Source organism: Eschscholzia californica, unplaced genomic scaffold, assembly GCF_041429995.1.
Source record: "Eschscholzia californica isolate CP2 unplaced genomic scaffold, dmEscCali1.0.p SCAF_5, whole genome shotgun sequence".
NCBI lineage: Eukaryota > Viridiplantae > Streptophyta > Magnoliopsida > Ranunculales > Papaveraceae > Eschscholzia > Eschscholzia californica.
Window position 1 is genome coordinate 3,202,749 of NW_028238472.1, and position 22,569 is coordinate 3,225,317.

A 22,569-nucleotide genomic window follows, 5' to 3' on the forward strand; every position below is an offset into this window, starting at 1 on the left:
ATTGGAGAGAGAAAGTTGAGATAAAAATGGAAAAAATATCTTTAACAGTTTAGAATGTAAATCACGTTTGATATTAAAGAAGGTTAATATAGGTATTAAATCTTTAATATGTATTATATGGATTTGTGTTTTCTCTCTAGATGAGACCAAAAGGACTAGATATCCATTTAAATTATTATTTAGGTTTTGAAATCCTTTTTAGGATTATAGAGGACTATATCTCCTATTAGGACCCTATTTTTGGTCTATAAACTCAAAAATTATTTTAGAAATGACATTGTTGGAAAGATCTTTTGTAAAGAAATCTTTACTCAATCGTTTGTAAACTTAAACATTCCTCTTGCTTAAAAAAGAGGTATTAGATTAGTTTTTTTCGAAATGTACGGGATTTTGAAAAAGGGAAGGAAGGAAAAAAATGGGTTGAATCTGGGGTTGAATCTGGGCTTTTGTCGGGCTTGGCCCGTCGGACTGAAAACATTGGCATGAACCGGAACTGGGAAGAACCAGGATCAACCTGACTTGTTTTCTGTAGGGCCAGGTCGGCCCGTGGCCAACTCATACTGACCCGATCTTTTAAACACCACTAACTGTATAGGATATAATCTTCGCAGATTGCAATTACCATGACTTATCCTTTGAACTCTGTTTCAAACACTAAACTCGGAGGGGATCTAAACCTTGAGGAACGGGCAGGTTTTCTTTTTCAGAAGTTCCAGAAGTGTAGGTCAACAAGTATAATATGGGACGTTTTTAGATTTTTTTTTTCTCTGAAATCCACTAAAAAATCATTATTAGGCAACATCATCCATACATAATGAAGAGACGCCATAATTCATGAATTGGATGAGTACCATAACTTAAGCTCTTAGAAGACCACCTAAAGAGCCTAAAACCCATCCTAATTCTTAAAGAGCCTAGAGTCTAACTAAAAATAACATTAGTTATACTTCAAATGCAATGAATCTTGGATTTGCAATTCCATGACATCGAATTTGGAGCGTCCGTGATGTGGAATGACTATCCATCTACTACACCAAAAGGTGGTGTAGAAAATGTAACTTACGAAATTACATAACGAGGTTAATAGTCCCATACTCAAATCAATCTCTTGTGTGTGAGGCACACACAAAGGTCTTGTGAGAAGGAAAATCGAACTTTACAACTAGCCCTCCACATGGGCGGACCGATCTGGAGAGTAGATCGGGCTGTGGCCCTGTCTGGATTTTTCGTGTACTTGGGCAGTGTTATTGGCATTAATGGGTTACAGTTTAGCTGATTTTTAGCTAAGTTAATATGTAAGAGAGCAACGTATGAATCCCACTCTACTCACATTTTAATTGTTAACTAAATTACCTTTTGATTGTTGACTGAATTACCTTTTAACTGTTAGCTAAATTACTTCTAATTTATTTCATGTGTTCCTACCTTTTAAATTTATTCATGAACCAAACATTAAAATTATACTAGCATTTGTTTAAAAAATAATTGTCATAAAATTACAAATTCATGTCGAGATGATTTAGAGAGTGAGACGAGTTAGTTTTCACAAGTCTCAGTCGCATAAAATGGACAATAAGTACCCCAACCTTCTTTGGACCGTTAGCTGTGTGTTGGTTCTTTACATTCTGTTCCTTCAGCTTCGGATAATATAGAGAGATAAACAGACTGGTTAGAAACTTGTTTACGTTTAAACGCTTCTAAACCGTGCATAAATAGAAGCTTTACAAATTCAACCATGTTTTTTCATGGTTTATGTGTAAACGAATTGATATTAAACTAGAATCAGATAAAGTTTCTGAATTTGGTTTTCGAGTTCGACTTGAGAAAGTCTCTGAACCACTTAACCGAAGCCTTCGGAATCCTTGTCAAGTTGTTTCGATAATCCACATAGTAGAGACCAAATCGAACGGTGTAGCCTGAGTTCCATTCCCAATTGTCAAGTAAAGACCATACAAAATAACCTTGTATGTTGCAACCATCTTCCCTGTATTAATGTAATACCACATTAGTAGGTCTAGAGAGTATAAAATTCCATGATAAACTTATCCTTGGTTTTCCACTGCCTAGGAACCTCAGGGCAGGGTTGGAATTGGGCTAGGTCGGCCGGACACGAGTACCTTGAACTTCGGTCCAGTCAGTCCATGCCAGAAACTAAAAGGCCCGGGTATTCCGTTTTCAATTTCTCAATCTGATTCGTCTTTGACCGATCACCAAAAATTTGTTCTGGTGAAGCTTATTTACTCCCAATTTAGACTAAATAGACTCAGTCAGACCCCTGTCAGATTTCAGATCTGAAAAACAAAAATGAAATAAACCTCTATCTTCTAGGAAGGAAAACATAAGCCCCACGAATGGGTTTAGATATACCTTATAGCGGCCGATAAGTTCGAAAGATAATCCCTATGGAAGTTTATCCTCTTATTGTCTTGTAATGCATTGTCTAAGGACATAAAAGGACTATTGAGCTCATCCATACCTGCACCGCTGAACGTAAATTATCGTATAAAAGAATGTCTTAAGTTTGATCACGAAGAGACGATTCCTCACCGTTTTCAGTGATAACAACCGGTGGATTCCCGTACTTCTCCTTCACGTAACTTGCCAATTTGCGGATACCCCATGGAACTATATGCAACCAGCCGGAGGCAGCCTGAAGACGAGTAAAACCGTAAGTAGTATTCAATTTGAAGTATGCAACTCAAAAGAATCAGTGGGAGCAGAAACATACTTTTTCTCCGATTTCTATTCCATGCCGATAAGCTAGAGTTAAGTCATTGAGCAACCAATGTAAGTACTAAACTCATTATTCAACGTGCCGATAAGTATAATACGGAAAGTGCTTTCGGCTACTTACGCGATGTGATAACTGCGGAATCAGATGAAGCATCTTGCAGCACTAGTTTCTTGATTCGTATTCGATCATTTCTTGCATATAGTGCAGTATAATGATTTATCCCAAGAAAATCATATGATCCTCGAAGTAACTTGGACATCTCAGTTGTGATCTTAGGCAATCTGTCACCTACAAGATTCTGCATTGAAAGTGGATATTCGCCGAAAAAAAGTGGATCAAAGAACCTGATTCGAGTGTTTGTATTATATACTGATTAGTAGTGCATCTTAGTACCGCTATCTTTACAACCTAGGAGTATAGAAATATAAGGTGGTTTTCTTTTCCTTCTTTCAATTTCAGATTTCATAATGTTGGTTTGATCAGATGTCATAACGTTGGTTTTTTTTATCTGAGTTGTACGTTTGACTTTGATGAATGGCTGGTGGAGGCTAATTTTTGGTACATTTGAGTTAGACATAACATAGGTTTACATTGTCTGAAATAACCTAAAATGACTATTATGCCCTTCACAACGACGAGTCGGACTCAGAGGAGTCAAATTAAGACAGTAATAGAAAACAAACACCACCTACGATGTTTATATGTGAAAGATTACCATCCAAGCACGAAATCTAACGCTCTGTTCGAGGCATCTTTATCTTCATCAGCATCAGTTATCGGTTCATACCATTTGCAATCAAGAGCTATTCCAATTTTGCCTTTCTGGCTTTTCTGAAAGATCAAGTAAGAACGATTTCAAATAGTTTATTTTTTATGCACAAAGTTCAAATAGTAACTATCACTGAGTCGTGAGGTTGCTTGCCAAATTACCTTGAAATAGTGTTGGTAAGTATGGTATGCTTTGGCATGAGATAACAAGATATTGTGAGCAACAACATATGGTTCAGTTGACGATTTTCCCTTTTTACATAACAAATGACCGATAATGGAGCACCTCCCTGGAGCTTGAATGCCATTGTTATAACCTTGAATGGCAAACCCATGAGGCTCATTGAAGGTGATCCAGTACTTAACTCTATCGCCAAAAGCTTTGAAGCAAGTATAAGCATAACTGTTGAAGTCTTCTCTGAAGTAAAGGAAGGGTTTTTAGCAAAGATTTTAATCGAAAGAATCAAAATATTACTTCAATTTTCTTACATTATCTTATTGCTCAACCATCCATCATATTTATCTTCAAGTGCTTGTGGAAGATCCCAGTGATAAAGAGTTGGGTATGGTTCAATTCCTGGTACGGATAAACAATCGCTTAAAATCGCCAAGTAATTTAAAGTTATTGCTAAATCAGGTTATGAACTAAACCTTTTTCAAGTAGAGCATCAATGAGATTGTTGTAGTAATCTATTCCTTCTTGATTCAGTTCTCCAGTCCCATCTGTTCAAATTGAGACACAAAGAAAACAGTTAGTGTTAGGCTAAAGAAGATGAAGGTGGTGGTTTTTATTTTTCAAAAGTCAGATCTAAAATCTGCCTCGAGATCTGATTTGACTCGAGTAAGATTTTAGAATTTGTTGTATCGGGATAACTTTATGACCATTTGAGTTAGAAGCTCATTTGCTGCATAACTATTGTGCCCCTGCCTGAAACAAGTTAGACTCGGAACTACTCATATTCAGACAAGTCGGACTCAGGCTAGTGATATTTAAAGAATTCATAAACACAAATACTACGTACCACCGAAGATAAAGAAAACAAGGTGATTATGCAAATCTTACTAGGGAAGATCCGCGGCCATGATATCGAGAACCTATAAGCATCCATTCCCAAGTCCTTCATCAAGTCGACATCATCCTGTAAATATTTTTCAAATCCAGATGTCTCGTAAGAAAAGGTTAAGTTCTTCTCTTTCGATCTTTTCTCTCTTAAGTTCTTAACAAAATTATATAGTTTTAGTATATGCAGTATTCTATAATCTCTAATTTGGTCTGATTATGATTTTTGTTAATATGTCTTGTTCTTTTTCATTTCACCATGAATTCAAGATTGAAACCTTATAAATCTCTAATCATATTTACCTTAAACCGATGGTACTGATCAACTGTTGTATCGGCATTGCTGAAATCCATGATTCTTCCTGTTAAAAAAGACATTGCATGTTAACTTAAAACACATACCCATTTTCAAAAAGGGTTACCTTGGGATGACCCAAGCCCCAACGGTCACTGAAATTTTCTCCACTTTTGTCATCCAAGCCCATGCACAACGGGCCCATGGTTTTATTCGTGGCAAAGGCTCCATGAACCAACTGGCCAACCCGAAAGCCTTAGCACTCACTAAGTTTGAGCTTGCACGGGAAGCTCATTGAGCGAAATTGTCTTTGCTTTTGCAAACCCGGCCCATACCCAATGCGTACATGATGTGTTTCCTAGGTGAAGGCTCTATGAGTCCACCTAAAGGTCTCAGCACTTACTATACTAAGCTTGCGCTAGCAATTATAGCCCTGGGAGCTCCCCTAAGCGATGTCCAACTATCACATCCCCACCGTTGGAGACAACCCGTCCTCTGCTCTGATACCATTGAGACTACCCAAGTTCCAACATTTACCAATATAGTCCTTGTTTTGCCACTCAGGCCCGAGCCCAGTGGGTACAAAGTTTTATTTCTAGACACTGCTCCACGGAGCCTACCCAAAAGACCTCGACACTTACTGAACTGACAAGCAATATTGTACTACTAATACTACTAGGCTACTACCACATGGACATTCACTGTTCTTACCGGGACGTCTTCGGGTGAAAGTGTCCCATATACTAGCTCCTTTATTCCCTTCACTAGCTGCTCCTTCAAACTATATTCATCAGTCAGTATAGTGATTAAATCAATCTGTTTATTAATAAGTTAAAATGTTGTACAAATTAAATTTATTAAAGAACTGAAACCTGATAAGCTGAAGATGCAGTTCCAAAGACAAATCCATCAGGAAAATCAACTCTGCTCAGACAATTGAATTTCGAGAAAAACCCAAAAATTAAAAACAAGAATAGATTGATTCTCATTCCAGAATAAAGATTGTTCATATTCAGAGATAAAAGTCAAGTTTTTTTTTTTTTTTTTGAGTAGGTGAACTAGAAGAAGAAGAAAAAGGGGGATGAATTGGCTGTGAAGTTGGAAAAAAATGGAAGAAATGGCGACCCTTTAAGTATCTTCAACCTGGGTTTGATTTGATTTTTTATGAAAATCTTTGCTTTGGGTACACGTTAATGGTGGAAATTGACATTTGGGGAAGGTGGTGGTGGTGAAGGATAAAAGGTAAATGGCGTAGGATAAGCAGAAAGAATTTTAAACGACTGAGTGGAATTGTAAACGTTGGGCGGGTGGTGTCTATATATAGTTCCACCTCATTCACCCGCCAAGTTTACACCTTCATCTGTCAAGTTTAGGGCTTATTCCTATTTCATCCTCAATTTGTGACAAATTCACTTGTTTGGCCCTCTATTTTGGGCAACTTCAAGTTTGGCTCTCTAGGAACTCTTCTAGCTAACTTTAACACTTCGTTAACAGTAATACAAACTTAAATATGAAAGGCCGCGACTTTGGGGAATAAAGAAAATTCTCCGGGGAATAAAGACTTTTCTTAAAATTAGTCAAATAAGATTGACTTTTGTGTTTCTTTTTTATTGCTAAGGGGCTTCTAATTTTAGAAGGCTCTTCCATCTCATCATCTCTCTCTACCCACCTCATCTTCATGTCATCACATCATCCGGCCGGCGACCTTCAAACATATAAAAAAATTATTTTCTCTCTCTCTAAGAAAATGTAATTTTTTTACACCAAAATAAAACGCCATCTCTTCAAAATGAAAATCTTGTTTCTTGGAGTTGGAAGAAACCAACTGAAACAAGATCTCACATATATTCTCTTTCTACTTGTCATTGTTTATTGCACACTTTTACTAATCTATTAGTTTCGGGTAATTGCATCAACTCCATCAATTAATCGAACTAATAAAACCAAAAATAAGATGATCTTCATCAAACTAATAATACAACCAAAACCCTAAAACAAATAACAACTTCAAACTGTGATTTGAATCAATCAAATCGAGTTTTTATGAAAAAAAAAATTACTAACCTTAAGTTGGATTTGACTATTGAAGTATAAGAGATTAAGAAATCGAGTTGTGTTGTTTCTTTGAATTTCTTGCTAGCTTCGATTCACTCCTTCCTTCCTGAAACTCCTTCCCCAATTTCTTCCAAGTAACTTCATGAACCTTCAAATGCAGCTGAAAATTTTCTTTAGATTTAAAGTGGCGTTGATAAATCGAATGAGAGACAGAGAGAGAGATCTTCAATCAAATTGGAAGATTAGGGAGATAAATAGAGAGATCTAGAGATTCAGATCGATCAGAGGGTAAATGATCTTTAACTTGGAAACCTAGGGTTTTTGAAAACCCTCAGATTTATACAAGGTCGGAATAATGGAGAAGATAAATGAAGAGTTCAGCTTTTTAACTGAAAATCTGTTCGTAGACCTCCATTGGAGGTCCGAACAGACCCATTGAAGATCTGTTCGGATCTCCAATGGAGGTCTCCACTCTCTCTCTCTAGATCTGTGTTCTAGAGAGAGAGAGGAAAGAAAAAAAGTTACATTTTTTTTTAGAAAGAGAGAAGAGAAAGAAAATAATTTTTTTTTTTTTTTTTTTATGTTTGAAGGTCGCCGGAGAAGATGAAGTGGCAGAGAGAACAAATGAGATGGAGGAGATCAAAATTCTGTATTCCCCTTAAAAATTTATTCCCCAGAGAACTTTCAAAAAAATCTGGATTCCCTCGAGAATTTATTCCCTGGAGAATTTTCTTTATTCCCCAAAGCCGCGGCCATATGAAAACACACACTTGAGAAAAAGAATAGTAACAAATGTTTCTTTGGGTCGAAATTTACTCGAAATCTCACCATCCACTTCAGATTTTCAGTCAAGTTTTGGCAAGATTTGTAGTTCTTTCACTGTTCCCGATGTTAATGAACATAATTATGAGTATGAAGTGTTGCTTAATAGTCGAGCTAATTAGTAATGTTGAAGGTGAAAATTGCAAGTTGATAGGAAGTTAGAAATATTTGGAGAATCTGTGTGAAGCAGAACGTTGTGCTTTATAAAAACATAAAATATGATAGATTGATGCTTAAAACATTGCGTTTAGTTTGTATTCTTTCTTTTTATGTATATGTTTTTGTCATGGACGAAAGTGTTGGTTTGGACGATAAAAGTAAATCAGTAGACGTGTTGGTTTATTACATATGAGGATGTCTATTTTCTTGCACATATATGGATTGTGCATAGTTAACAACTTTCTAGGGGAAGACTAGTAAAATGGTCATTTTGGAAATGGAGATTATGATAGAGATATAGAGGGATATCATCCCCATATTAAGATAATCCAAACCATTTTATCCCCCACCCTTCTTGTGAGTGTGGCTCTCTGTGGCTCCACTGGGTTAGACAAAATCTTCAATCTTTCTTTTTAAGAATATGTCAATTTAGCTTGTATGCATCTTGCACAACAAAACATAAGATTTTGAATGCAACACCACTCATTTAGAAAGTGTTTTGTTTCTTTTTTCAAACTCGATCTGAAATTTGACTAGAAGTTTGAATTGACTGGAGTCCGATCGTTGAATATTTGTTTTTATCTGTTTTCCGATAACAAACGCGTCTACATTATCGCTTCGGGTTGTTTATAGAATTTCTCAATACTGTCATAAGAATTTGGTTTTGACAATCCAATTCTTGAAGTGGGCCTCTATAAGCCCCACTATTATCTGCTCTCAGTCTCTCACTTATGAACACATGGGCCAAGCCATTGCCCAAAACAAACCTAGCCCAAGTTCTAGGGCGTCCTCATTCCCTCTAAAACCCTAATTTTCATTTCCTCACCATTTAACTTCTTCTCATTCTCACCTCCCCTCTCTTCCCAAAACCCTAGCCTAGGAAAAAAAAAACCAGTCGAGATGGGAAGAGTTATCCGTGCTCAACGTAAGGGAGCTGGGTCAGTATTCAAATCCCACACTCATCACCGGAAAGGTCCGGCCAGATTCAGAAGTCTCGACTTCGGTGAACGAAATGGGTATCTGAAAGGTGTTGTCACTGATATCATCCATGATCCAGGTCGTGGTGCACCTCTCGCCAAGGTCACTTTCCGTCATCCCTTCCGGTACAAACACCAGAAGGAACTTTTCGTTGCGGCGGAGGGTATGTATACTGGTCAGTTTTTGTATTGTGGGAAGAAAGCTAATTTAATGGTGGGAAATGTTCTTCCTTTGAGATCTATCCCTGAAGGAGCTGTTGTTTGTAACGTTGAACATCATGTTGGTGATCGAGGTGTTCTTGCTAGGGCTTCTGGTGATTATGCTATTGTTATCAGTCACAACCCTGATAATGGTACCTCTAGGTAATTTCTCCTTATCATTTTAGCTTATTTCAATCATTGACATTAATGGGTTTTGATTTGATCTTGATTGGAAATGTGGGTAATGCTGGATTTGTGTTTTAGATTGATACTTGCAGAGATTGATGATTGCTTTTGTTAGTTTTACTAGAACAATTGAATTTCTTTTGTTATCCAGAATGCTAGATTGAAAATCCCTTTTCTCCATTTATATTCATTTGAGTTAAATTGCTCATGGGATTAAATAGAGACAATAAGCAGATTGAAGAAGGTATTCGATTGGAAAATGCTATTTGGACCGATAAAAAGTGGCCCAAATGGCTCTTCAAGGCCAAATTGATGTCATTCAGATGACTTCATGTGCAAATTTGGCCTTGTCTCGCATTCGGGCAACTTTTTGTCGGGCCAAGTAGCATTGTCGTATTCGATTTCCTTAACAAACAGGTAGCGAGTTCGTTTTACCTGACAGAAATCTTTGATGTGATATGCTGTTTCTTGAGTAACTGATGCTTTATTTGTCAAAGTAAGAAAAAAAAAAATCAGATTTCAAATATGTGCATTTCACTTAAAATACTAGTATATTTGGAAATTCGCGTGATATCACCCTGTCCCCTTGTGTACTGTCGACTGGACCCCTCGTTTTGGGTACTTATGCTATCTAGATGTTCGATTAGGTGAATATTTAAAATGTTGAAGATTGTAAGTTTTATGGATATGGAGTTGTTTTGTGTATGTGTCGAGTTTTTCTATCAGGGTGGTTTGTCTATCAGCTTATGTTTTAAAATGATTCAGTAGTTGCCAATAGGGTTTCAAATTAGAACCTCTACTAATATTTAATCGTTAGAATCTTATTTGTATCATGTATGTTAACCTAAAAAATGTATACATTGTTCTTAAAGATTTCCTATAACAAGTTTTAAAATGTCTGAGTTCGTAGAATGTTGTATTAATCGTAGTCAACTTTTAGTTTTTCGTTTATATCATTATTAGCTTACTTAAGATAGGCCGTCACTTCCTAATCTTTCAATATGCTATCAGGATCAAGCTACCATCAGGATCAAAGAAGATTGTTCCAAGTGGGTGCAGAGCCATGGTTGGCCAAGTTGCTGGTGGTGGTAGGACTGAGAAGCCTATGCTGAAAGCTGGAAATGCATACCACAAGTACCGAGTAAAGAGAAACTGCTGGCCTAAGGTTCGTGGTGTTGCTATGAATCCAGTGGAGCATCCCCATGGTGGTGGTAACCACCAACATATTGGTCACGCCAGTACCGTTCGTCGTGACGCACCTCCCGGTCAAAAAGTTGGTCTCATTGCTGCTAGAAGAACTGGTCGTCTTCGTGGTCAAGCTGCTGCCTCTGCTTCTAAAGCAGACTAGGCTTAATTTAGTCGGAAATTATGATGTCTTTTGTTGTTTTGTCTTCATTTTCATTTAGCAGACATTTGTTGTTTGTTAGGAGTCATTTATGGTGTTCCCTTTTTATCCTCACAATGGGTAAAGTTTCGTCATCTGTTACAATGAGATCCTATAGTTTTGTAGTTTCAAAGATTTTGTTGATGGTAGTAAAAAACATTGTTTGTTTGGGTAATTTTGAAATCTATCTGATTTATATTTCTTAACTTTTAATGTCATAATTGACTTTGAAGGTGATGTAATGTAGTATCTTCTTGGTCACAAATTTTCATCATCCAAAGGTGCAGATTGTAAGTGTGTGGCTCTCAAGAACAGTCGTCCTTTTGAAGGGAAAAAATAATTTCAGCACCTTTTTCTTCCCCAATTTGGGATTGCATACAACAAATTTGGTGAGTGATTTGGGGCAGACAAACATAACAGCTTTTGTTGAGGTTAGCTTGGGATCAATTGAGGCAATCTAGTTTGACCCAAATTGAATAGAAGACAATCCAATGTTTCATACCTAAAACATTTTTGTTTTTACCTTTTATTCTTCGTATTTCCTTGTCTGGGAAGGGCGTACAGAGGGTTTTTGCAATGGATATTTCTTTCGCCAGGAAAGAGAGGAGAATAGAAAGAAGAAAAAGAGAAAATTAGTGTTGTTGGTCAGAGATGATGGTAACTGATCGACCAAAGTTGTATACCCCACCCAACTAAAAGAGTGCGATTATAAAACAACTAAAAGAAAAGTCTTCGGAGCATGTAAGATTTTAGGTGGAATGTCTAGGATGTCCTAACCACTACTTATCTTCAAGCCCACAAGAGTTGCCTATAAATAGTCATTGTCAACGTCGTGACGATCTTTCAGAAAAGAATTTCTTCCCTTTCTCCTACCACCAGCATCTGCAACCCACCACCAACACCGTTCACCCATGTTTCTCTCTCCCCTCTTACCAATGGGATGATAAGAAGCCGTAGTGAACCCATCCTGAATTTTCCACACAAAAATATTTCAAAACTTAGGCCAACCGAACATGTTTCCCCACAAGCACCCACCTATAACTTGGTACTTAACATTGGAAGGCTAGTTCTTGGTTTTGGTTCCAAAATTGTCCAAATTTTATTGAAGTCTATCTAGAGCCTTCCTCTATAAAAATATACCCCTTTTGATGTCTCAAGACTAGTTTGGGGTTTAAGCATAGATTTTAGAGAGAGAGAGAAAGAAGAAAGAGGTAGAGAAGTAATGGCGGTGAGAGCAGCAGCAGCAACGATGATGGCGGCACAGCGTGGAATGTTAAGCAGAAGAGTTTTCTCCACCTTTTCTTCTTTCAATCCTCCCCCACCACCTGCTGGAGCTACACCTCCTACAACCGCCGAACCTTCTACTAACCTCTTCGTTTCTGGTATATATCTTCAATCAATCAATCATCTTCTTCATTTCTTTTTTTAGGGTTTTCAATGGTATCAGTATTGTTACAAAGACCTTGATCGAAAAATTACGACTTTTTCTTATTCAAGAGTCTTTTTAGTGATGCCAATTTTGCTTGATTTATTTGTTCTCATTTCTAGGTATACAAGTAGAAAGATAGAAATCTTCTCAATCTAAATTTGGGTTTTTGAAGGGTTTTCACCTTTGAGCTTAAATTGTTCATATTTTAGGTTTTTTAGAAAGGTTTCACACCTTTTAAAACAGTTTTATGTTGGATTACTAGAAATCACATTATGCGATTGATGTTCTAGGAAATAGCATTCCATTCCCGCTTGCCAAACATGACCTTAGACTTTCTGAGTTTGATCGATGTTTTCCGTGACACTTCGAGTTCCTATTTGATCCATTTTCTCACTCTAATTGGTATGTTTTAGGACTAAGCAAACGTACCACGACTGAGGGGCTTCGAGATGCCTTTGCGAAATTTGGCGAAGTTCTTCATGGTATGTAATTCTATTCTTAGAAAGTACATGGAAATAGTTTCAATTCTAAACTAATCCATTGACCTAATTTGTCGTTTTCAGCTAGAGTTGTGACAGACCGAGCTTCAGGATATTCAAAGGGATTTGGTTTCGTAAGATATGCTACTCTAGAAGAAGCTGCAAAAGGTATCGAGGGCATGGATGGCAAGGTAAGGTTCAAGCTTAAATTTACTTTCAGGGTTTTCCATACCTCATAGGAGTTGTAATAGTATATTTATAATACTCCCAATTCCTAAGAAGTTAAAACAGAAATGTTCTCAGATGGTTGCTGACTCGCTTTCGTTTAATATTGTTGATTTAGTGAAAACAAGTTCTAAATATACTTTGTGGATGTTCGCCCACATAAGGAATTAAACAAGGTCTCCCTCAATTTCCAAGAACCATAAGGTTCACCTCGGAAAGATCAAAATCGTCTATATCCAAAGTTATTTTGCATTATATACAAGAGTTTATTCTATTTTTCCCTGGCCCAATGCCTTAAACATTATTTGTGATCGTCAGCTAGGCTATTGTCTTGAACTCGTACTTCCACATATGAAGTTCTTTATCATATCGTAACTGTTTCATTTTCAGCTCCACTGATGATTTTACTCTATTGTTCCATTGCAGTTTCTTGATGGCTGGGTCATTTTCGCAGAGTATGCAAAACCCAGGACACCACAACCACCTCCTCAGAACAATGGCGGCTATGGCATTGGCACATACCAGTCATACTGAAAGGTCTTGTTTCAGTAGTAATATCTATATCTTGATTCTCTATTTTGTCGGAAGAGCTTTCCCGATTGTTAGTGTTCTGTTTGGGGGTCATAGATCAAATGGAAGACTGGCTGTTTTTGAATTACACTATTTATGGCTATTACTAGTTGATTCTAGGAGATGGTATATGTTAAGAGAGCAATTTAAAACTTCTTAATGTATGCAATTGATTTGTGTTAACAAATAATATTTGGAACTCATTTCATACTTGGACTTGTCGAAAATTAAGCAATGTATTAATATATGAGATTTATTTCGATAATGTTTTTTTGCTTAATGAGTTTAGTGTTGTTGCTGCACTCGGTTTCCCTTAGACTTCAATGGTGTGGCATGATTTTGTGCACTCTGGTTCCCCAATCTATACGGAAGGTCATTTGATCAAAATGGGTCATTCCTTAATGGATCTGTCAAAAGAAATCAACTTTTTCACCAAAGAATCAAGAACTACAAATTCCACTTGCCCATTTTCATATTATATACTTAATACCAGAAATTACATATCACAGAGAAAATCAAATGAACTCCTAATCAAGAATGAGGATTAAAATTAAGAAGAAACAATTTCATCAAGTTTCATCAAGAACATAGTTTGGGTAGGGATCTATTACCATCACTGCTACATGATACTCTAGGTTTAATTTCTGTAGTCACCTGGGTCTGAATTTTTCTACAAACCTTCTCTACTTCTTCGATCTTCCTTTTAATTTCTTGTAATTGTTCTCTAAGCTTGTCATCATCTGTTGAGGAGCCAACTTTTCTTGAAGAAATCACAACTTGTTCTTTGCCATTCTCTATCTTCTCCTTATTTCCTATCTCAGAGCAACTAAACCGCGAATTACACGAGGGTTTTCGATGATTTGTCTCTTCGAGCAAGTTATTGAGCTTGGGTTCTAGAGAAACAATAGCTTGAGCTCTTGTTCTTGATGGAAATTTCGAGTTTTGGGACAGGTGTTTGCAGGTTTCAGATGAAAGCTTCTTATAGTTCAATATACTGCATATCTTCATCTTTTCCTCTTCGGGTAATGCTTCATGAACCTATTCAAATTCCAAGTTCAAAGTTTTAACATCAAACAAAATAAAATCGGAAATTCTAAACGTAGTACACGATATACCTTAAGATATATGTCGATGGCTCGATAAATCCCATCGTAAGAGTCTCTTCTAGAGTCCGGCACAGACTTGGCTAGAGCTATGAACTCTGAAGGTTTCAAAGATGGATCAGGAGCTACTTCTGAGATATATAATTCTATTAGATGTGCAACTTTCTTCATTCGAGTGATCGATACCCAAGAATCAATACCAAGAAGAAATGATTTCAAGAACCTTAAAACTAAATTCACATCGTAAAAAGAATTGCTTCCAGACGGTGGCGGAATAAGTAGATTATCTAGAGTTGCTTCATCTAGCTTCAAACCAATCATATCCTCTAACTTGTTCCTGTTAGATTTACTTATGTTCAGATTTCTTGCTAATCGAAGAATCTCAAATGAGATTTTGCAAGAAACAGAGCTCGAATCGAGCAAACAAAGGAGATGGATAATAGTCTCCATGATTTTGAGCTTCTTATCAAGATTAGCACCTAAAGATCTTGATTTTTGGTAATAAAAGAGGAATCTACCTATAGTTACTTGATCGAATTTTCGGGAGAGTAGAGCTGTAATCACCTTCTCAATCAAATTCAAGTTCAAGGTCACAAGATCTTCAAACCACCAATTATGTTTAGAATTGTTGCTTTTCCCACTTTCAGTGCTTCTTGATTCGAAAGAAAATCGAACGCCTGAACCATCTGAGGAAGAAGATGAAAAAGATGAACTCTCATCACTTGCTGAAACCAACTTTAGTACTAGCAAATCTAAGCATTTTTCGAGTGGAACCAAAGAAGTTGTGTCTAGGGATAAAGCTTGCTCTTTTAAAGCTTCCACAAGTTCATACCAACTCCAATAATCAATCTCTTCAAATGATTTGTCTCTTTGTTCAATCAAATCTCTTCTTTCAGGTACATTCTTAGCCATTTCCATGAAGTGGGTAACGGAATTTAGGATCGAAATGTTCGATAAAGTTACTTGAATTCTGCCATTGTTATGTCAAAACCTTGCCATGAGCTCATGAGCTCAAAACCCTTTTCTCCACTCGGGAAGACTTTAAATATCGCCTTAAAGGTTTTCGATCTTGTTTGTTTATTATACTCGAGAAAGTCGAAAGAAGTCTCTATACAGATCAAAGCAAAAACAGAATGAAGTTAAGATCATTATATTTTTGAAAACTAACAAATACTCATATAAGAGAATGAGTACAAATCCTTGGAAGAAGATGGTGGTAGGTAAAACTAGAGATATTAAGAGTGAGAAAATGTGTAAATTCATCAAGGGAAAGAGAAGTTGGTATGACATTAATGAAGTGATTGTGAGAGAAACTTCAAGTCTTTTTCAGGAGATGAACATAGAAAGGTGTAACAATTTGATCCCCATAAGAAACAATAATAAATGAGAGAATGGAGAAAAGAGGAGGAGTTTGAAGCCCTACAAACAGCTCATTAGTTGTACCTTTTGTGGGTATAGAGAGAGGTAGAAGAGAGTAGAGAGGTGACATTAATGAGAATACTGAACTAGAAAACTGTGATGAATAGAGAGAGTACAAACAAGAGAAGGTTGGTGAATATTTACTACTCAATCATGGCAAAAATGAGTAAGAAAGTTAATAAGGTAGAACTTAGCTAGTTGAACTACTAGTACAGAGAATTCATAATTGAGAGGATTATAGTTGATGAATCAGATAAATAAAGCAAACCCAAGTAAGAAAACATGATTTAATTCATAAACAAATAAATTGAGAAAAACCCATATCAAGATTTTCACAAACTAACCTTATTACCCTAAATCAAGGGTTAGTAGACTAAGAAGAAGAAGAAGACAACTTGAAAGAACAAAGAGAAAAGAACACAAAAGACTGAATTGTTAAATCTATACAAGACATTTTTAATAAGGCAATATTCTTAGATGAGTAACATGACAAGTGAATGAGGTCAACTTTTGTTTGTGCTCTTGTTTATCCTAAGTAGCTAGTTTTCGGAACAAAATGAAACCGAATACCGGGAAATGTAAATCCGTAAAGTGATTTTAAATGGTAGTTTTATAAAATGTTTTGTTTGACTAGAAATAAGAATGTAGTTTTTGTGCAATTTTAGCTTGGTTTGTGCTTCACATAGGATTGAGAAGGAATTTTGGTACTATGTCGTGGGGTTGAATATGATTATGATTCATTTCTCACGCTCAAAATACCATTTTGGTCTGCTATTCGTGGTAGTCGTATTCAACTTGCCTAACATACTCCAAGAGTTAGGATGGGGAATGAGGAAAAGTATGAAACTACTCCCTCCCTCCCTCTCCTTTTTCATCACTTTCTCTTTTTACCTCATTAGTCCCCAATGCTAAATCTTGTTTTCCCATATGATCTTTGGTTTTGTTGAATTGTCCTTCCTTATACTTTTTTCTTTTAAGCAAGTGGGATATGAAGGTACTTTAGAGTTCAATCTTGATGATGTTTTTGTCCCCATCTATAAATATTTAGACAAATATTGGACCCATTCTGCACCAAATTGAGATTTTTTTTAGTCCTTCATTTTGATTTTATGGGGTTGCTGAATTAAATGGACCTACCAAACATTAAACCATTCTAGTAGTTCTTAGTTCAGGTTCCATACCTAGAACCCAATCAACAAGAACTAATGGAACAAGAACCAATTACTGTACTGTTTACAACAAAGAAACAACCAAACACTTCTATAGCCTATAGGTTGTGTTTGCTTTTCTCTTCTAGGTGTCTAAATCTAACTCACATGGTTCGTCCCGAATGAAATGGACAAAAAAATATCAACTATTTAGACGAGTCATACATCATATTTGAAATTGAAAAAAGAAATGCATCTTGATCTTCTACTTCAAATCGAACTAAGATGAAGTTACGAGTACGAACTAAATAGAATATATTAATTACAAATACGGTAAGATATTTACACCTAACACCCAAGGGGTGGTGGCGCAGTTGGCTAGCGCGTAGGTCTCATAGCTATACGAGTGATCCTGAGGTCGAGAGTTCGAGCCTCTCTCACCCCATTAATCCTTTTTTTTTCTCAACCAAATTTGGTAGTGAAAGGCCTATAAAACTTCCTAGTCTACTAAAAAGGGCTTTTAAGTTTTATTTACCGGAGATTTTATATAGACTTACAATTTCCAGTCGCGACACTCACATCTCATTTGACTTGGTTAATTCACCAAATCTTTTTTCAGTGAAGTTTTCGGCCACTACAAATATGTTTCTCTCCTACTCTCTCTCAACTCGGGCATATATAAGGGTTTCCCTCGCCGGAACCTCCTTGTCTGAGAAGGAAATAAAATCCACTTCTCAGGTAAGGAGACATTCAGAGAAAGAAAATTGAGAATATATGGTGGTGGACGGAGGTGGAGGAGAAGATGAATAGCGTGTGTATTTGAAATGTGAGGGTATGAAGGTAAAAGTAGGACTAAGTGAGTAAGTTGTGAGTGAGAATACTCAGTGAGTGTGCCTGGTAACTGTACATAAAATTTTGAGTATTTTGTTCACGAGAGGTTTTTAGGCAGACAGTTTTACGAAAATGGTGAACTCATATGTCTTCGCTGGCTGTATCGGACGTTAACTGCATTTTTTTTTAAAAATGAGTCGTGTACTAGACTACTAGTAGTGAGTGTAGCTGCCTGAGTGAGCTTTGCAAAAAATGTTTTGCCTGCGACACATTGCTTTGGTGGCTTTTTGAAACTATAATGATATTGGATACATATAATTTCACTAAACTTTATACCTTTTAGTCACATTTTCATTGACAGTAGTAAGAAGCAAATGCTAACAATTTAGCTTCTAAATATTCATACTTTTCTAGTGAGTAGGTTCCAAAATCTTCCTCTTTTCGTATAATTTCTTGTCGAAATTAATCACAAAAGTTACAAACAGTCTGAAGTGAAATTATCAATCTCCACTAAACAACCAATCTCTCTTTCTCTCCATCTTGCATTCCAGCCATAGTATCATACAACGGCCGATTAAGTGTCTCCGGCAGATAAAATGCAAGAATTCCACCAATAATACCGCATATTCCAAACACTGCAAATGGTAATCCACCACCCATAACTACCACGAAAGGTGACAGAATTGCTCCCATTTGTGCCGCTTGGGTTGCACATCCTAATGCTGCGTTTCTAACAACTGTTGGGAAAAGTTCGGCCGTATAAATAAACAACAAATTATAAGTTCCTGCCATTCCAAATATCCCTATAATTCCACACACCATTCTCACAATCTTCCATATTCCAATGTTTGGTACAAAACTTCCGGCCAAACAAAATACTCCACTGAACCACATTGTTCCCATTGCCAACGGCTTCCGCCCGTATTTGTTGAGTAGAATTGCTGTTAACGCGAAGGCTGGCATCTCAGCTACCGCATTCAGAAGGACATTGATGTAAAGATTTGTTTTTAAGTTCACAACGTTCAAACTTAGCCCGTAATATACAACCGAACACAAGAAATTGATTAGTACAGTTAGTACTAATCGAACACGGGTCATAGGCATTAACATAACATCAATGAGGGTACCTGAAACCCTATTAGCTTCTTCATTAGAAATTTCTACTTCATTTGATGATTTCTTACTATTATCATCATCAAGTACAAGTTGAACTCCCATAGGAAATTGTTTTCCATTACCTTGAGCTATTTCTCGCATAATTTTCATTGCATTATCGACTTTTCCTCGAACAAGATACCATCGAGGGGATTCAGAGAGGAAGGGAATAACAAAGACGAGGTAAAGTATTGAAGGGATGGAAGAAGCAATGTAGAGTGACCGCCACGACCGAAAAATGTAAGCAATGCCAGAGAGAATAGCAATTCCACCTGAGAAGAAATAGAAAGTCGACATTCCGACAGAACCTCGCCAATTGGGACCAATGGGTTCGGTAGAGAGTACAAAAGCACAGAGCCCGACACCACCCGTACTGAAACCAGTAAGAAATCGGAGTGAAGTGTAAATCCAAAAGGAAGGTGAAAAAGCCGTTAAGAACCCAAAAATGGCATTTAGAAAACAAACAACCGTTAAAGATCCTTTCCTTCCTAGGGATGAATCTGATAGATGACCGAATATTCCCGCACCTGAAAATTTGAAAATTCAGTTAAGAAGTCGTAATCCAGTATAACATTAATACGAAAACAATGTTTTACGATGGGCTCCAAAAAACGCTTATAATTCTGACATTCCGTCGCTAGATTTTACCAATTGAATCACGTAAATTTCCTATACTATTTGTGATTGTTTATTTTCATTAATGTTTTTCTTATTTGCTAGTTTTTCGTCATGAAAAAAACATCTATTTGGATCTTTTGATGTCTTACCATAAATTGGAAGTACACAACTCAAATTTATACTTAACACACAGAGTGACAAACACAACCTAATATCATTTATTTATGTTGGCCAAGACTATATAATGAGAAAGCCACCAAAATAGATAGAAAAATCAGTTATTTAAAGTATTTGTTGGTACCTATCTATTCAAGCAAAAAGCCAAAAGGAGCATCATGAATCCATTATATCAAGTCACTAAAAGATGTTTTCTTCCCTTGGCTCTCTCATATGTCCTGTTTTTGCTATTTTTCTTTCTTTTAGAAAAAGTAAGATAAGATATCTATTTTGCTAATACAAAAAACAAACATGTCATTTCTCGAATTTCACAGATACATATAGAATTATGGAGAAAGCAGTGGATTTGAATGATTAGGTGTCTATTTCAACGCAACTTTCTTGAGAATACAACACGAGGTTCAAAATTTCACAAGACTTGTTTTCTTCTAAGTAGTGGCTTCTGATTTGATTAGTTCTCAATAACTATGAGATAATCAATTAGGCGTGAATATAGGACTATAAATCATCATCATATACATTATTTCACCATAATTTTTTGTGTTTTATGATTGTCTGAATTTTACAATTTATTTTTTGTCACAAACACATTACAATTTATTTTTGTCACGAACACAATAGTCATTTTAAAATTTCAAATAATAAAATTTGTCATATTTTTGAATTTAATAGACCTAAAATCAATCTGAATCAGTCATTTTAGACCACCGGCGATCGAGTGACATCAACCACCTCTGTGAGATAGATTTCAACTCTGAATAGGAAGGTGTATGAAGATGACAAATTTACCCTTATAAACCTTACCTATCAAAATCAATTATAGGATTAAATTAGTTTTGTTTGAGACTTAGAGAGAACTTACCAATCATACAACCAGTGAAGAAAAAAGCTTGAACCAACCCAACTTTATACTTATCGTCACAAATAAGTCCCCACTCTGAAATAGTTGAACTTCCGGGTCCTCCAACCCATTCCCATGACCCGGATTCAAACCCACAAACAGAACCACCAGCAATTGATGAACAACCTGAATTATCAGCATTACCAGTACATCTCCAATCCGGTTTTCGATCGGCGAAGATCATAACCATAGTATGAAAAGCTTCTAATGCCCAAGCCAAGCTTGTTAACACAAAGTGTTTCAATTGCCATGACCCAAACTCGCCGGAATAATTCTGTAACATCTCGTCGATACCCATCTTGTTGTCATCATCTCCGGTATCATGGGTATGGGTATTCACCGGAAGTAGTGAAGATGTAAGATTATTGTCGCCGGAATCTGACACCAACACTGGCGGCATCTTAAGCTCTCTTTTTCTATACGAGTAGTATATCCCTTTTAGGCAGCTTCTTGTTCATAAATTTATATACACACAAAAAGGTTGTTGAATTGTGGCAGCTTATCCAACCTTTGATTTTGACTCAGATACCATAAGTTATTTATCTTATCTAGTCTTTATATGAACCTTAGAAAAATAGGTGTTTGAATTTGTTTTGGGTTCTTCTTAGTTTTGTAGTTTATTTGCCAATTTTGAAAGAGATAGGTGTCATTTTGAATAAAATTGGTTGGTTTATACTTTATATTCTTCCATCTAACTCATTTAAATGACTAACTCATAATGCTAGTGGACATTTTAAGAGGAATTTGCACTTGGAAGTTGTTTGAATAGCTAACTCTGGGCCGGTTTTTAGACTATTCCAGTAAAATATACATATAACAAATGACATAAGTTTTTTGTCATGTCATAACTTCCATCTATAAATCTCGGGCGTTCAATCCTCATCTATAAATCTTAACTGTTGTCTCAAAAACATCTAATCTGTCTCACATATGTGTAGAAGAAAATTGTGGGTGAGATTAACTACTTTCACCGTCTTAAACTACCTTTCAATTTTTTACATTTGAGGGTCCGTTTGTTGCGTAGGAAAATCAATTTTCCCTATTTGATTGGCCTTTTGGATACAAAATCGATTTCTTGGGAAAAAAAGGTGTGGAAATTATCTAATTTTTTTCTCACCTTTTAGATGAGAAAACTTATTTCTCACCTTTCAGAAAAAGAAAGGTTTTGTTTCAAAGAGTTTATCTTTTCTGACACAATTATTGGAGGATAGAAACATAAATAGAAAACTGGGATTTTCTTGAAAAAGTAATGGTGAATCTGTTAAATAGTTTGTTGGGTATGAAGAAAGAAGAATTTCTTCTTCATTTTTCTTTAATAAAGAACATAAAGAAAACAAAATTGTAAGGGAAAGTGTTGAATTTTATAAGAATGGGGATTAGGTTGAAGCCTCAACAACAATTTTATGAAATCTATTAAAGCCTGATAAAATCTATTGAAGCCCTAACTTCAAAATCTCAACAATGTTATCTTATCTTCTTCTTCTTCTTATTCTCTCATCGACATTAACAACAACTTTTTAGCAGTTTCGTCGAATATGGCCCTTAGGGAAAGAATATTGTTGGATGACCAAAAAAATCCAAAGCTACACCATTTTATGTTGATTGGGAAAAAATGGGAGCAAGTGTATTAGTTTGTCATAAATTGGGACCAAATAGAATAAATCGAAAAATAATTTATATTTTTAGGCCCTTCAAATTTGATTGCCCTCTAACGGATTGGGGGCGCCTATAGAAGTACCCATAGGATAGACACTAACTATTCTCCGAATCCAGGAGATAAAAATCTAGAAAGACGAGGGATATATTCTAGGCCAGTCAAAATCGTCTCTTTCTCTGTATAAATAGACACCCATATATAGGGTTCCTTCTCAAA

The 22,569-nt window shown here is 36.2% G+C and overlaps 5 protein-coding genes and 1 non-coding gene across 8 annotated transcripts; 3 read left to right on the forward strand and 3 right to left on the reverse strand.

The window, feature by feature from the left end:
* Positions 1 to 1,452: 1,452 nt before the first annotated feature.
* On the reverse strand, positions 1,453 to 7,553 carry LOC147536291 (putative beta-glucosidase 41). 2 transcript variants are annotated; one of them, XM_086640040.1, is made up of 14 exons: positions 6,922 to 7,553; positions 5,730 to 5,781; positions 5,569 to 5,638; positions 4,866 to 4,924; positions 4,566 to 4,641; positions 4,154 to 4,225; positions 3,992 to 4,079; positions 3,665 to 3,920; positions 3,450 to 3,565; positions 2,855 to 3,078; positions 2,729 to 2,760; positions 2,548 to 2,650; positions 2,368 to 2,476; positions 1,453 to 1,984 (listed from the first exon to the last, which is right to left on the reverse strand). In XM_086640040.1, the coding sequence occupies exons 4-14, from the start codon at positions 4,914 to 4,916 to the stop codon at positions 1,783 to 1,785; spliced, it is 1,329 nt and encodes a 442-aa protein (XP_086496166.1). In that variant the 5' UTR covers positions 4,917 to 4,924; positions 5,569 to 5,638; positions 5,730 to 5,781; positions 6,922 to 7,553; the 3' UTR covers positions 1,453 to 1,782. The 2 variants fall into 2 exon arrangements, with proteins under 2 accessions (XP_086496166.1, XP_086496165.1); XM_086640039.1 differs by lacking the exon at positions 6,922 to 7,553 and having other exon boundaries at positions 5,730 to 5,942.
* Positions 7,503 to 10,847, forward strand: LOC147536292 (large ribosomal subunit protein uL2z-like). The gene is made up of 2 exons (XM_086640043.1): positions 7,503 to 9,233; positions 10,269 to 10,847. The coding sequence occupies exons 1-2, from the start codon at positions 8,794 to 8,796 to the stop codon at positions 10,603 to 10,605; spliced, it is 777 nt and encodes a 258-aa protein (XP_086496169.1). The 5' UTR covers positions 7,503 to 8,793; the 3' UTR covers positions 10,606 to 10,847.
* A 771-nt stretch (positions 10,848 to 11,618) lies between these two features.
* LOC147536293 (organelle RRM domain-containing protein 2, mitochondrial-like) lies at positions 11,619 to 13,609 on the forward strand. Its single transcript, XM_086640044.1, has 4 exons — positions 11,619 to 12,023; positions 12,484 to 12,552; positions 12,634 to 12,740; positions 13,201 to 13,609. The coding sequence occupies exons 1-4, from the start codon at positions 11,864 to 11,866 to the stop codon at positions 13,306 to 13,308; spliced, it is 444 nt and encodes a 147-aa protein (XP_086496170.1). The 5' UTR covers positions 11,619 to 11,863; the 3' UTR covers positions 13,309 to 13,609.
* A 143-nt stretch (positions 13,610 to 13,752) lies between these two features.
* On the reverse strand, positions 13,753 to 16,318 carry LOC147536294 (BTB/POZ domain-containing protein At3g22104-like). 2 transcript variants are annotated; one of them, XM_086640042.1, is made up of 3 exons: positions 16,211 to 16,318; positions 14,460 to 15,555; positions 13,753 to 14,382 (listed from the first exon to the last, which is right to left on the reverse strand). In XM_086640042.1, exons 2-3 carry the CDS (start codon positions 15,363 to 15,365, stop codon positions 13,924 to 13,926), a joined length of 1,365 nt encoding a protein of 454 aa, XP_086496168.1. In that variant the 5' UTR covers positions 15,366 to 15,555; positions 16,211 to 16,318; the 3' UTR covers positions 13,753 to 13,923. The 2 variants fall into 2 exon arrangements, with proteins under 2 accessions (XP_086496168.1, XP_086496167.1); XM_086640041.1 differs by lacking the exon at positions 16,211 to 16,318 and having other exon boundaries at positions 14,460 to 15,711.
* Positions 16,319 to 17,373: 1,055 nt separating this feature from the next.
* TRNAM-CAU (transfer RNA methionine (anticodon CAU)) lies at positions 17,374 to 17,459 on the forward strand. The gene is given in 2 exon segments: positions 17,374 to 17,411; positions 17,424 to 17,459. It is a non-coding gene; the product is annotated as a tRNA-Met (tRNA).
* A 670-nt stretch (positions 17,460 to 18,129) lies between these two features.
* LOC147536296 (organic cation/carnitine transporter 4-like) lies at positions 18,130 to 21,242 on the reverse strand. The gene is made up of 2 exons (XM_086641572.1): positions 20,658 to 21,242; positions 18,130 to 19,527 (listed from the first exon to the last, which is right to left on the reverse strand). Exons 1-2 carry the CDS (start codon positions 21,094 to 21,096, stop codon positions 18,356 to 18,358), a joined length of 1,611 nt encoding a protein of 536 aa, XP_086497698.1. The 5' UTR covers positions 21,097 to 21,242; the 3' UTR covers positions 18,130 to 18,355.
* Between the last annotated feature and the right edge of the window lie 1,327 nt (positions 21,243 to 22,569).